Here is a 14307-nt window from a genome sequence, read left to right on the forward strand (position 1 = left end):
TTCAGAAGCCTTAAATACAGTGTCACAATATAGTTTGTAGATCAATAGATCCTTAACAGTTTTTCAAAAACAACTCTGACTTCTTGGAGTGCTCCATCTTTATGTACTAATTTCCTAATCATCTATCTGTGGTGACATGTATCTGTTCCCTAGTGGCTGTTTGTTTTTGAGCCATGTGGCTTTCAGATGTAGCCAAGTTCTGTGAACCAGGGGAGGCGTCACGCATCCGTCATCCCTACTGCCACTCAGTGCTCAGTGCTATTTTTGTGACCATCATCTCAGCGGGGTTCTGATCACTTCTGCTTTTGTACACAGACAAATCAGCACCCTTGTTTTTAGCCTCTAGTGAAGAATGTAATAATCTCTTATTATTGCAGCTCCTAGCGCTCATTGTTTCTCTAATAAGAACCAGAGACAAGCCGTACACATTTTCTCTCTAGTTTTGGAATGAGAGAGTTACTGTTTTTTCATAGGACAGCTACACTAGAAGCAAATAAGTGTAGTCATTAAAAATATTGCAGTGTTGATCCCAATAGTTCAGACAGTGTCATAAGAAGATGAGTCATGCAGATATTCACTTTGGACAGAAATATTCCCTCATGAATTGTACAAAAAAGAAGATACACTATGCCCATAGGTGCTAACTAGTCAATTAATTATATACAGTATTTGTGTGGCTTTTGAATTGTGCAATCATGTCTATCTCTACCCCCTGTCCTTGTTCAGCCAGGGCTACCACTTGCAAACCACAAGAGATATGCGGCCCCACCCTAGTGTCACATTGGACCCTGCCACCACCTTTCATCCCCCGCCCTTCCGATCTCGCAACCAGAGCTACATGCGCGCCGTCAGCACCCTCAGTCAGGCTAGCTGCGTCAGCCAGGTGAGTCTCAAACACGTGCATCGCACAGAGTCATGAGAGATGAAAGACAGCTTATCTTATATTGTTTTGTATGTAGTAGTTTTTTGTATAAGAGGGCATTACAGAGACATAAATCATTCACAGTTGTTCATATTAAAGGTCCACAGCTGATTGTTTAGTAGAAATAGCCTTTGCTGTCTCAACTGAAGTCAATAGAAATTAATTTGTGCTGTTTTGGACTGGAAATTGTTGCTTTAACCAATAGCCTATCTCTGAATCAGCTCCAGGCATGGTATAATGTTTTTTACAGTCTGCTTTTGTGTTTTGTGAAATTGTAAATAATTGAGAAACTAAGATATCAGTTTTACATCAGACAGCCTGTATCCTGATTTGGCCTGATTAGGATGACTGGAATAGGCCATTTATACATGATTCATCACTCTCCTGTTGTTGTGCCATGCCAGATAGTTAGCTATCTAACAACATTTGTTTTGGTTAACTGAGCTAATTGTTCTCACACAACAACTACTGTTGAGAAGTAGAGAGTAGGGCTAGAGTTACAACAACTTGATGTCTAACCTCACATCACACACCAACCGTTTCAGGTATCTCCTTTTTCATATCCTGCTACGAAACTATACAGTTGGATCAATTGTGCAAGTGTGTTTTGGACCATGGCGGCAAGACGTGACCGCTACAGTAAGAAGATTTGTGACAAAACCAGCTGCAGAGCCTCTATATGGAGAAGGAGTAACAGGAGAAGAGATTTGGCCCTAAAGAAGGGTTTTACAATCAGCTTACTCCTGTGGGTGTTAACACCCAGTTTAATAATAATGATAATAATAGTAAAAGGTCTTTAATAATAGTGAAACTTAGCTGTCTTCTGTAACATAATTTAGAATGTTAAAACTGAAGTAATACGAAAAAGGCATTCATACATGCTTCACAGTTTTAACCTCCTAGGACCTGGCGTCCACATATGTGGACCTCACATTTTGGGTTCTCTAGACCACAATACTAACTTTTTCTCAACAAGGGCCTGGTGACCACATATGAGGATATTATACTGCCACTCAGTAATCGAAATTTAAAACTAATGTCCTCATATGTGGACATCATTTTTCTCAGGTCCCAATCAGCCTATATAGCAAAGAATAGAGCTCGGGTCTTAGGAGGTTAAGGCAATTGACAATATTAATTTCTTTAACTTTGTTAAGTATACATGAGTGTATATAATTCAAATATTACCAAAATAATACAGCTTACAGAGAACAAGATCTGTGAACAGGACAGGACACAACAGAATAGAACTTGGTAGATAGTTTTTTATAATTACGTGACTTTGTTGCATGATCTTGACATCAACAAATAAATTCATCTTGTATCAGCTAGAAGAACTTAGAATATTTCTTAGACACTTGAAAGAACTGAAATTGCAGTGTGTTTTTCCTAGTTTCCATGTAATAGTATACAGCACAGTACATCTTTGTTTTGGGGTTTGTGGTAAATGGAATGCTTTATAACACAAACTGAATATCTTTCTGATTGTTTTTTGTTGTCATCTGCCCTTTTTCTCATTTGATCTTGACATTTATTCAGTTTAAGGTCGGAAGTGACAGTGGCATTTCCTTATGCTAACACTCCTTCATATTTGCTGTGCAAAGGGGAAGAATCAAAGTGAGAAAGAGAAAGGAAGAGGAAAAATTAAGGACTGCTATTCCTGTTTTTGTCTCTCAGGTGAGTGAGACTGAGATCAATGGCCAGTTTGAGTCAGTTTGCGAGTCCGTTTTTAGTGAAGTAGAATCCCAGGCCATGGAGGCCTTGGACCTGCCTGGTTCGTTCCGCACTCGAAGCCACAGTTACCTCCGTGCAATTCAGGCTGGTTATTCCCAAGATGACGACTGCTTGCCTTCAATGACATCCTCCACTGTCACTTCAACTCTCAGATCCACAACAGGTAAAACAATCCCCCCCCTAAATGAGAGAGGGCTTAGACAACATATCCCCATACATCCTATACATGCGCACAAACTTGACATACCTACATATGTACAGTGGGAAACCCTTGAGCTTCAGAGATGCCGGGCTGAATGATTCCAGTTATTTTCTTTGGAAGCTATGGTGTGCGTGTGTTTGTTTTTGCCTCTGCATACTCCCGATTGTTTAGATGGATTTGCTTGTGTGTTACTTTGCACGATTCATGCATCATTAGTCAAGCTTCTGGTTGGTCACTTGTGGTGTTGCCAAGCTGTAGATTAGGTTAAGGGTGGGAGGGTTGCATTTTAAACACTCTGATGGCAACACACGCTCACAGCACACAATATCACAACACAGCACAGCCACATCACATGGCATGCCTAAGAGGAATAGGCCCTACCCTAAGCATGTTAAACTGTGGTGTTATATATGTGTTGTGCGAAGCGTGTGAACTACTTAGAAAGGGATGAAGTCCAAAACGGGCCACCTGTCCTCCCCCTGCTCTGTTGCACCAACAAATTAGCCTATGGTTTGCAACTGACCTTGTAATTGACCTCATAAAATTAGAAAAAAACAAAACAATCTTGTAACCAATTTAAGGTAAGTCAACAAGCTCTAGACACTAGAACACATGCACACACACATGCTGGTTGCACAAAGGAACTGTCCACTGAGGGTATACTCCTAGAATTTGAGAAGTACAACCTTCACTTATTTGCAGTATTGTTCTATTGTGTTGCATGAAACTAAACCTGAGTAGTGGTTTGAGTCAAAGTAACTACTGAATGTTATTACAGGAGTTTTTCAAAAATTGTCCTCTTCAACAACTAGTTTCCCATTGAGCAAACATAATTTTATTGGTCATATTTGACTGTTAGTTACAATTGTGTATGACAGTGGATCCAAACTCACCATGTTTTGAAACTGATTTTCTGAAATCAGTGTATTTTGTTTATGACTAAATTCGATTTTTTTTTTTTGCACTACTGTACTGTGCTACTTTTTTAATACAACATGCAAGTATTTAAAGGTTTTGTGTGACACAGTGCGAGCAATATATCCCTAAAATTAGCATTTCAGGTTCTTTGTGCAAGCAGAGTCTTTGCAGTAACTCCCTCACTAAGTGCATTTGGTGTTTGCCTGCAAGAGTAAAGCTATGAACCCTATTGAAACATTTCTTTGATTACGTGCATTTTTAATTATTATGACCTGGATTTTTATTGTTTTTGTATATATTTCTGTCAATTTAATATTGGAGACATTTGCACTTTTACTCAGTTTGTGGGCTTTGTTTTCTTGTTCAATCTGGAATTTTGTTTTTTGAATCCTCTCATCTTCAATTGGGTTTCCATCTACAATTTCTTCGATGTGACAGAAGTACTGAGGATAAAGGAGTGTTCTCCAATCCCACCGTCTTGTTTGCTGAACTCTATTCATTTAGCTCTCTGCTCCTAATCTGTCAGCTCTGTATGGGCTAAAACAAGCAGTTGACTGTACAATATGTTGTGAAGTTGTATTTTGAAGATTGGCATGGTGCTTCAATTACTATATGTCAGATAAGGTTAAAGCAACCCATAAGAAGGGTTACCTGGATGGTGATTAGTTATATACAGTACTGTCAAGTCCCAGTCAAGCCATACTGTAAATAATATTTCTCCTTTGGTGTACTCTTTGCACTGTTCTGAGGGAATAGTGGCCTTAAAATTAGATAAAATAAGTTTTCCAGGCTATCCTGGCTAAGAAAAATATTGATTCCTGGAATCATGTTTTTATGGTAGTATTCAATACTAGATAATAATCTAATTGTAAGCAGCTTATGAACCAAACCCCGTGTGAGGCTAGTGGGCCCTTGAGTGGGGAAGGGATCCCATGATGCTCCATAGGGCAGACGAGCAGCAAACCCCTCTCCATTTGACCATCCATCTCTTGAAGGATAACCAGGGGGAAAGAACAACTGGAGGCATCAATGATGATTGTTGCAGGTATTTTAATGTTGACACGCATACATATATCTATGTATATGTGTGTTTTTGCACTGCCTTCTCAGTAAAAATAAGAGATACATAGAGTTTATATATATAGCTGGTAGAAATATCTCGTTATGTTATCCTAATAGCAAACACGGTTCCAAACAACTCACAAAACTTCAGACCTCATTTTTTCTTAAAACCTAACTTAAAATTGATTATGATGAATCTGATGCTGGCTTTTGTGAGTTGTTTACCATGTCTCTATTTTAAGTGTTCTTAGACCACATTGTAAGTGTAAATGTATAAGAGATGTACTTCCCAAACTCTTCGGAATGTTCTCATATCGCAACCATAAAATAGCAATGAATGTTATCGCATTGCCACTGTCTCCAATCATTTGTAAGAGCAGTATCTATCTGCTGTACATGTGTGAAGTTTATTTTTTCTTTCCATGGAAATTTAACTTCTTTTTAAAAGGCCACATGTGGCAAAGTCTAACCCTTGGCATTGAGTCTGTCAGCTGTCTTTGACTGTGGGATTGCAGCCTCTCCCTGGTGCAGCCCTGAAGGGGGGAGTGACCCCTCCCCTCATTGGGTTACTTACTCCATATGGTCTAATCAGCCACCTTGGACCTGATATGTTCAATAGGGTTCATATCTGCTTCTTGGCCCAGTGGGTTGTGATTCCTCTACTCCCTTTACATCTTTTCTTTTGCACAAAATGGCACAAATTTCAAGTCACTGAAAAACATTTTAATATGTTTTGAGGAAAGGGCTCTCAGAAAATGGATTCATCATTTGATAATGGTATAACTGGTGTATTTCATGTTTAATTCCACTCTTTGCTGTGCTGTGCAGTGAAAAGATGGAAAGAAGCCTTGAGATGACTGAGAAGGCAGTGTAAAAACATTTTGAAAAGCCTACAGTATGTGAGTTTAATGAAAATCATTATGAAGTTAGGCCTAACTCAAGAATCTATTTCAAAAAAGGTGTATATTCTGTACTAGCTCAGGCAGTAGTATCTATTACTTAGAGCTGATCCTCTACACCATTTTGGATTTTTTGTAAAATGTTATACTTAAATATCAGAGAAAGTTCAATGATGATAAGAAACTTTCAAAAATATGTTGTGAATTCCACGAACATTATACTTAGATATTGATAAGAAAATGAATGGATGGTTCTTCCCATTTGTAATTTCACGATTTTATAATACTACTCAGTTACATCTTGGTTTTATACAACTCTGGTGCAGGCATACTCGCATTTGAATAGCACAACAGTATGTGGTGGGTGCCCACCCCCGATTAAGATCTATCATTAGAACCAAATGGGAAATTATTGGGTCTGATCTCGTATGTTTTTAGAATTATTTACCACTCACATACTGTATGTTTTCCATAGATATGTGTATTTTTTAGTTCAGAATCCAAATCAAATCACACTCCAGCTGTTCCTTTCACTTTGAATGTCCTTCTGTTTGCATATTCAAATTTTTCTTCCAGAGGGATATGATGTTGTGGATGGGACCTCTTTACTAAATGACGACATGATAGAGGATGATGACGGTGCTAGCTCCTCTGCCTATGCGGAGCTGGAAAGGCTGGAGAGAGAGACTGCTGCTGCTCGCAGCCAGCACAGTACTAGCTCCACCGTAACAGCCATCTCTGTCCCACCGGCATCCCCACCTTCATACAGGGTCCCTACTGCCTCACCCATAGCCACCTCTGAGCCGCCAGTCCCTCAGGCCATTCAGGCCTTTAAGGAGTCTGCTAACATGGTTGCTGCCTTCAATATGCAGTGGAAGGATGAAATCTCAGCAATGCGCTATGAGCTGGCAGAGCTGCGTAGAGATGTCTGTGGAGAATTGAAGACTTTCAACAGCAACTTCTTCAACTTTACTCAGTGCTACAATATGTGGACTTTGTGCCGGGAGCCTTGCAGTGACAGCACTACACAAACAGATGACAGAGTGTCCATAGGAATTCAAGCAGGCTCAAGTTGGTCTGTTCGACAGAATACACAGGACAAGTCAGTGATGTGCCAACCAGAGCCAGCACCCTTCAGCATAATGGACTTGATGGACCCACCCCGAATTGAGATTATAGAGGGAACCCCCGAAAGCACGCCAGAGGGGTCAGGCAGCCCTGCCAGCCCACTTCCAATAGAGGACTTCCCATGGGAGATCATCAAAAAGCAAAAGGTCCATAAGCAGCCGGACTCAGGTGGTCACACAGGTGGTCACAGAAGCGCCAGTCTAGAACTGTGGAGCAGAAAGTACACTAGTGGGCCCATGTCATATCTGTCTATGTCATTCTAATCATTCCCATTCTACACATACTGTAAAATGAGATGAGGAAGCCAGGGTAAAAACCTGACATTTACCAAGAAAGGCAGGGAAGTGCTGTTGTTAGATGTCCCTTTACTCTATGCAGACACAGAGTCTGTCATCTCTTGAACAGGTTACAGTGTTGTTCAAGCAATCTTTTAACAAGTGTCTTGCTTAGCCATGGAATAAATGAGAATGATTATGTTTTACATCAGAATGAGGTGACATAAGAATGTGAGAGAGAATGTGGCTGATGTTCAGATCCTCAAGTGCCAACAAGTGCAGCATTATGTTCCCTCCACTGTCTTAAATACCCAACCTTTCAGAGGAAAAGTCAATTACAGCAAATATGATTGGAAATCTGAGGGTGATTTAATGATAAAATTCAATAATCAGCCATTGCGAGGTGAGGCGTAAGTTGGTCTGCTTCTGCACATGAATTTGAATAGCTCAAGCTCATGTTCATTCCAGTTTCTCTTCATGTAGAAACATTCTCTTAAGCACCTGAGTATACTGAAAAAATACTGTGAATAACTTTATAACCCTAGTTTTTTAATGAATGCATTACAGATGAATACATTATTTATGAATATATTGATATATTATTTACTTTTTAGTTATTCTGATCAAAGCATTCCTCTGCCATGGCCTTCATCCATTTTGTAGCCAGTTCCAGTTGAAATGGGCATTCTGTAAATTTCCAACTTACAAATGTTTTCTCAATGGTGAACTTGTAAACCACACAGCATAAAGAGATAACTAATAATTTAATAAACAACAGACCACAATAGTGCTGAGAACAACTTATAGTAACATCTATGAAATTTGTAAAAGCCTAATCTACTGGAATATTGTATGGATGACACTGTCTCAAGGCTTTATGGACTTAGTCCCTGGCGAAAATTGTTTACGATTAATCATTTGTGACTGAATTCAAAGTCTAACAGCACGTGGAGAGGAAAACAGTTAGGGGGATTCACACAGATCATGAAGTATGAATGTATCGGCTTCAAATTCATTCCTGCACAAACTGCATTCATGTTCAAACTCTGTATATGTATATAAATGTACCATTTTGTATATAGAGAAACTTATATTCAATACTTGTACTGTTTGCAGTTATAAACATACTGTGTTGACAGCACTGAGAGGGGTTAAAGTAGTAGTTGTGGTTCTAAACCAAACACAGCACTTTTTCCAGTCTTTGAGGTCTGCCTCCATTTATTTCATCATGTTCATCATCCAGCTGTTTGTGTACCTCATAAGGAAGTTGGTAGTTCATACCGGTGTTTTGCCTCTTGTTTTTTGGGCAGTGGTGACTGGAAATTTTTAATTATTTGGTAAAGCGTCTTACCTATCCATTCATGTTTATTGCATAAGGAAATGGTCTGACAAATACTAATTTGGAATTACTTTTTTGTTAAATTATCTTCAGAGATCTGAACTAAATTCTACCATATTAATTTTTTTTTAATGCCACATTTTTCTGGTAATGGTGAAATTTTTCATGCTCGGGTGGTTCATCACTGCTGAAAGATAACAGAGAAACATTGGTCCCTATAAGTAGACAATCAGAGCCGCTGAGGGCCTCTACCTCTCCGACATGTTCCCAGAGGTGCAGTACAGTACCACTGAATGTACTAACACCGCCTCACTAGTGATGGCTTAGCTGGGCTCCTGTCAAACCTAAATGGGTGGGAGCCCTCAATCATCTGCTATATTTGGCCAATTGCTCATTTTGTCTGTTACTCATAAAATAATAGTTGCTCATTAGCCACTTGCATTCCCCTAAACCACTCATCCACTCCATTTTCCCATTGTACCAACATGGCGTACCAAAGTTAATAATGAGGCCCATGGAACTGAGGCCAACAACAAACATCTCCAAGTTTGACAGCACTTATCTCTGGATGATCACTGCAGCACAGGACCATGGGAGCCTGTATATATCAGACGCCTGACTGAAATGTGAACCTTGAAAAAGGACTTTTAGTAAAGGAGAGGCTACATCTTTCCTTTGTAAAGAGAGTGGATCTACTTCCCCCTTTGCACGACCAAAAGACAATACTTGCAGAAAAAGTGTCATTTTGAAAAGATGATATTTATAAAAGGGTTGTACTATAGGTAAGATCAAAATTAAAGCCACAAAAGAAAAAAGGCAGACATTTCCTTTTCAGTTATTGCAGTAGCTCCACCCCACACACCTGTTGCAGTAACTCATTAAACCGGAGTTGAAATTCCTCGCCTTGATAATCTAATATATGTGTTACAGAAGAACACTATATTAAGGCATGTTGTGCTGGTAAATTTTGACAGCAACTCCACAACTCTGAACTTGAGGTTTTGGTACAAAGAATAAAAGTTAACGAATAATCTCAAATGTATTGTTGCCATTCTCCACTACTTGCAATTAAAAAGCTTCTAATTTATTTATAATTGTTATAAACACAATCAAAAGCATTTTGAGTTTTTCATTACAGACCGGCCAAAGGCTAGGTTAGCATAAATCATAAATGATTTCAGTGAAAGGCATATGACTGTGACAACATTTAGCCTATAATCATTTTAATAAATAAATATATATCATATATATGAAAAAAAAAAAAAAAAAAAACTTTGGAAAGGCTTGTATTCATATTTTTTCTTTTTGAATGATTAAGACGGGATTGCAATGGCATTCCTTACATCTATTCCCATCGTTTGGGGAATGCAAAGTAATTTAAAGGTGCTGAAGACTGGCCAATCATGATGTCTCCAAACTACATTCATTCATTCTATGCAAGCCCTTTGTTCTTTGTTGTATTTTTATGTCATCTAGATATTTGCAGTTATAGATATTAGGTGTTTATGTTAAGCCTTCACTCAAGTCCTCAATGTGAGGAATGGAATGATGTTTTGAGAAAATATTGGCGGCTCTTTTTTTCCTTTCTTTTTTTTAAACTTTTATTTAGTTATTTTTGCATGAGCCACAGGCAACACAAAAGTTTGTTTTAGTGTTTCCTGCAAAACTGTTGTTTCATTCACATTTCTCTCATTTGAGCTTATAGTATGCTAGAATCAAAGAGTGTGTTGGTGAGATTCCTGAGATTCTTGCTATGTAGTAGCATCTGTGTGCTGTGTGACATCATACACAAAAGAAATCATAAGTGCATCATACACTGAGAATTAATTTACTGACTACAGCAAAATTAGAAAACAAAGCCAGTGATAATATATTTGGAAATGCTGTACAAATGCTTGGCATTCTTCTAAATTTATATCCAACTGAACTGCAAACTAGTGACTGATTGATGCCAGGGAGCTCACCCATGCTATAAATAGGTATAATCCAGTGTTTCACTATCATTTCATCATTTAGCCCAAAGAAATTACCCTTCCCTTAAAACAAGTTGAAATGTAGCAAAAATACAGATATTGATCTAAATATTATTTTAAAATATATTCATAAAATCTATACATTTAAAAAACACTTAAGAAACAGACAAAAGGGTAATAACAATTATTTTTTAACCATGTAACCATATTTTGTGTAATGAAATATATAATTATTTGTAAGAAATTCCGAATTGTTTATTTAATATGTTACAGTATGTAGTCAATTATGCCATGAGTTTTTGTTTACATTTTGCTGTCATCCAGAGATCTGATGCAACTGTGCCAACTCTGTGATGTCCAGTTGAGGACAAAGGTTTTTGGATGGAATCTGATCTTGCCTGAACCTGTAACATTGCTTGAATATAAAACCTTTTCTACCCATGTGTTATTTTCCTGCATTGAGTCAAGGTTTCTTGGAGAAAACATGCCACTCTGTTTTGCATCAATCATGTTGCAATTTTCAGGGATCTCAGACTGCATTGTTTAGTGAATCAGATTTTGTCAAAGTTATAAAGCATCCTTTTGAAAACCATAGTTTAGCCGGCATTTGTTAGTTTATGCTTATTTTGTTAAATGAATGAAACCAGTATGTGATACTTTTTTTTCTTTTTTTTTCCGCTTATTGTGGTGTTTCTTGTGAAATTTTCATTTACAACTTTTATTGGCCTTATGTATTTTTCATAAATTGATATAAAACAATGGATTAAAATGTTTATGATGTTTATGTTTATGGTAATTTAAATGGCAAAATGGGGATCATAGCTTTACAATGGCATCCAAAGATGAAACTGACTTGTAGCATAAATAGTATTTTTTGCATCCGCAGTAAATATTCTACACACTTTAACACACTGCAAATATACAGCATGGGTCTTGCACAGTGTCTTTCACTTTAACCCTCTCAATATGCCTTGTTTTTCTACTAAGCTATCATATTTTTGTTTTTTTGTTGTTGTTTTTTGTTTTGTTTTTTTTCCTTTTGCTTTTCCTTTTTTTCCCCCATTTTAGGCGCCCGTAGCTTAGCTGGGGGGCGTAGAGAGTACGGTAGGTCTGGTAGGGAACCGCTTTATTATATATTTTTTTATGTGTTGTTAATACAGTTTTTCATACATTTTGTCTGACTCATTAACATTTCTCACTTGTTAAAAAGAAGATATCATAAGTATATATCATATAATATCATAAGTTGAAGATGATGTCATACTCACAGTATGTTTAATACATTTAAATGTTTTCATCTGTTTCCACACTGAATCCAGTGGATTTTTCAAGATTATGTCTAGTGAAAATTAAGTCTTAACCAAAAGAACAAAACTAACACAACTGTTGACTACTGTCCCACATTTTGGCCGTGTTAGCACACTGGCATTTTTGTACAATATCTACTGCATTTGAACAGAGTGAGACACAAGAGTAACTCTTCCATTTAAAATATCTTCTGCACAAATGGAACATAACTTAACTGAGACATTCATAAAGCCTTTTATAAAATCCATAAAATGATTTATTTGTTTTGTTTTTTATTTGTTTTAATATTACAGTTCTGTTCAAATTCATTGGTATTAGTAGTGATTCACCCTCTTGCTTTAACCATTGTATACATTTTCTTTAAGTGAAGAGAAGAGAATACAATCAGCACACAGTAGTGTGTCTTTATCTTAAATACCTTGGCATGCAGCAAGGCAGGTTATGACCAACATAACAGCTTTGTTCTTCAAACCACCACAAATCAATGCATTTTAGGAGATATTATGACTGCTATAATTGAGGACAAGCTACAGTTGTTGATGTTTAAAAAGACCTTTCTGATCTGTAGTCAAGTCAGTTGCTTTAAGTAGTTATGATTTTGACACTGCTGGTATTTTTTATCTTCTATTACCTTTAAGGGAAAGACAGATACAACCAATAGTGCTAATTTTAAAAGGTGGTGGGTGATGGATTTTGTTTTCAAAATTATCACATGGTTGCAGATTTCATCATACTGGAAAGTGTTATCTCTATTTTTAAACTTCTAACTTTAAAGTGGAACTATTCATCTCTTCAGTCACAAAATCCTCCACACAATATTTTACTTGTAATCAGATATGTTTGGTATGTATTATTATTACTGGTTCCATGAGTGGCTTTACACTGTTTGTCTAGAACATCCAATTCTCTCACATACTATGTACACTGTGTGGGCTAAAATTCTATTTAAAAACGTTCATAATTAAATGTTTATATTCAGCTGTATGAAACCTACTTTAATGCCCCCACTAGAAGCACAGCCCATGGCCTGTTAGTCACTTTGGTTCAAAGCAACATATTAAAGATATTAAAGATTTGTTGATATTTAAAATCACCAAAGGATAAACCCTAGTTATTGGTGAACCCATGATCTTTCCTCTAATGCCACCATTATTCTAGCCCCCCCCCCCAGGCAATTTAAAATAAAATTTGCTCAGCAGTTTCAGTTCTACAAGATGGCAAACCCTTGTTTAATTGTAACAATACTTAAGCTTTTCTAGTACCACATTGATGCTACCAGTAAGGCCCTACAACAGCAAAATGATCAATATGTTGTTTATTCATTTTTTTTGTTTTATCCAGCACTTGTGATTATAGGGTATGATGAACTTTGGGCTGCTAGCAGGGCTCCGTTTTCAGTTTCCTTAACTTTTATCTATGTATCTGCGAAGGCTGGGTTAAAAAAGTGAAAGTTAAGAAAGTGAACTTTTTATGGATTTATTTGGGACTCTAACCAATACCTCATCATTGGGAAAAAGGAAATGAAGAGAGAGAGGGTTTGTTGAAATTGTACTTTCAGGCCATTGATTTGTATTGGTTTGTTGTGATATATCATACATAAAAGGTTAACCCACCTTGCATCCATGGGGGCATCACCACTGTATGTATATATGTATGTGGCTATGAACAACATGCTTGTGTATTGTACAGCTCTTGAAAAAAAAGGGCTACACAAACCTAATTTCTAAAATTTGTATATCTGGCAGAATCAGCTGGAATTCTTGACCTATACACACCCTTAAATCCTGCTAGTTGTCCTATGTCAAATCATCCATCCATTCATTAATCCATTTATCTATCCATCCACCAATCCTTGCAAACCACCAGTGCCATAATCAAACTCAATCCTACACCTGATGAAGTCTCTCCACAATGGGTTGGGTCAGGTATAGTAACACTGAAAATAATAAATTCTCTTTAGTCAATGCTCTTTTTGTTTGCAAAAGTACAGTAATGTTTTTATTAAACATAGTAATTATTTTTGCCTGTGGCAAAATGAACACACTAAAGAGATGTATTTTAGATGGGCACATGCATTATTCAGGAAAATATAGATTTAGAAGAGGGACTTCTTTGAACGAAAAATTTTGAAAAGAAAAGGCCATTTTAAACAATTACAGTACAGAAGTAAGATTTACTTTGCACTTAATCCAGAAGTCTTAACAAGCTGAATAGACATTTTTACTGATGCAATTAAAGATCTACAGTAATCATGAAGTATATTAGTAGTAGTAGTTTTTTTCTCAAATATTTTTATATTAAGGATGTTGTGATGTGCACAGCAATAAATAATCTACATTGGCTTCATGAAAAAAGTTGAAGTAGGCCACATGCTACATGTATGCAGTATGTATGAAAAATAGAAACAATGCTTTCAACTTGTTTGTCCATATACAGTATGCACTCCCTGCTCACTGCTTTGACAGCCAGTATAGCATGTTACGGAGGGAAATAATGATCGCATTGTAACAATTGTATTACATTTTTAGGCTTTAAACTACAATTACT

At 37.1% G+C, this 14307-nt stretch overlaps 1 protein-coding gene and 1 long non-coding RNA gene across 6 annotated transcripts in view; one reads left to right on the forward strand and one right to left on the reverse strand.

Moving 5' to 3' along the window:
* LOC130187558 (disks large-associated protein 2-like) overlaps positions 1-14307 on the forward strand; it is a 95110-nt gene that overhangs the window by 56674 nt on the left and 24129 nt on the right. Inside the window, exons 4-6 of one of the 4 annotated variants that reach the window (XM_056405262.1) lie at positions 727-883; positions 2600-2819; positions 11521-11565. In XM_056405262.1, the coding sequence (XP_056261237.1) occupies positions 727-883; positions 2600-2819; positions 11521-11565 (422 nt within the window). Of the gene's footprint in view, positions 1-726; positions 884-2599; positions 2820-6313; positions 11237-11520; positions 11566-14307 lie in introns of those variants that run through there. The other 3 variants (XM_056405264.1, XM_056405266.1, XM_056405265.1) reach the window with 3 other exon arrangements.
* LOC130187560 (uncharacterized) overlaps positions 1-14307 on the reverse strand; it is a 69545-nt gene that overhangs the window by 51765 nt on the left and 3473 nt on the right. The gene's annotated exons all lie outside the window — the stretch shown is intronic.

Source organism: Seriola aureovittata, chromosome 19 (genome assembly GCF_021018895.1).
Source record: "Seriola aureovittata isolate HTS-2021-v1 ecotype China chromosome 19, ASM2101889v1, whole genome shotgun sequence".
Classification (NCBI taxonomy): Eukaryota; Metazoa; Chordata; class Actinopteri; order Carangiformes; family Carangidae; genus Seriola; species Seriola aureovittata.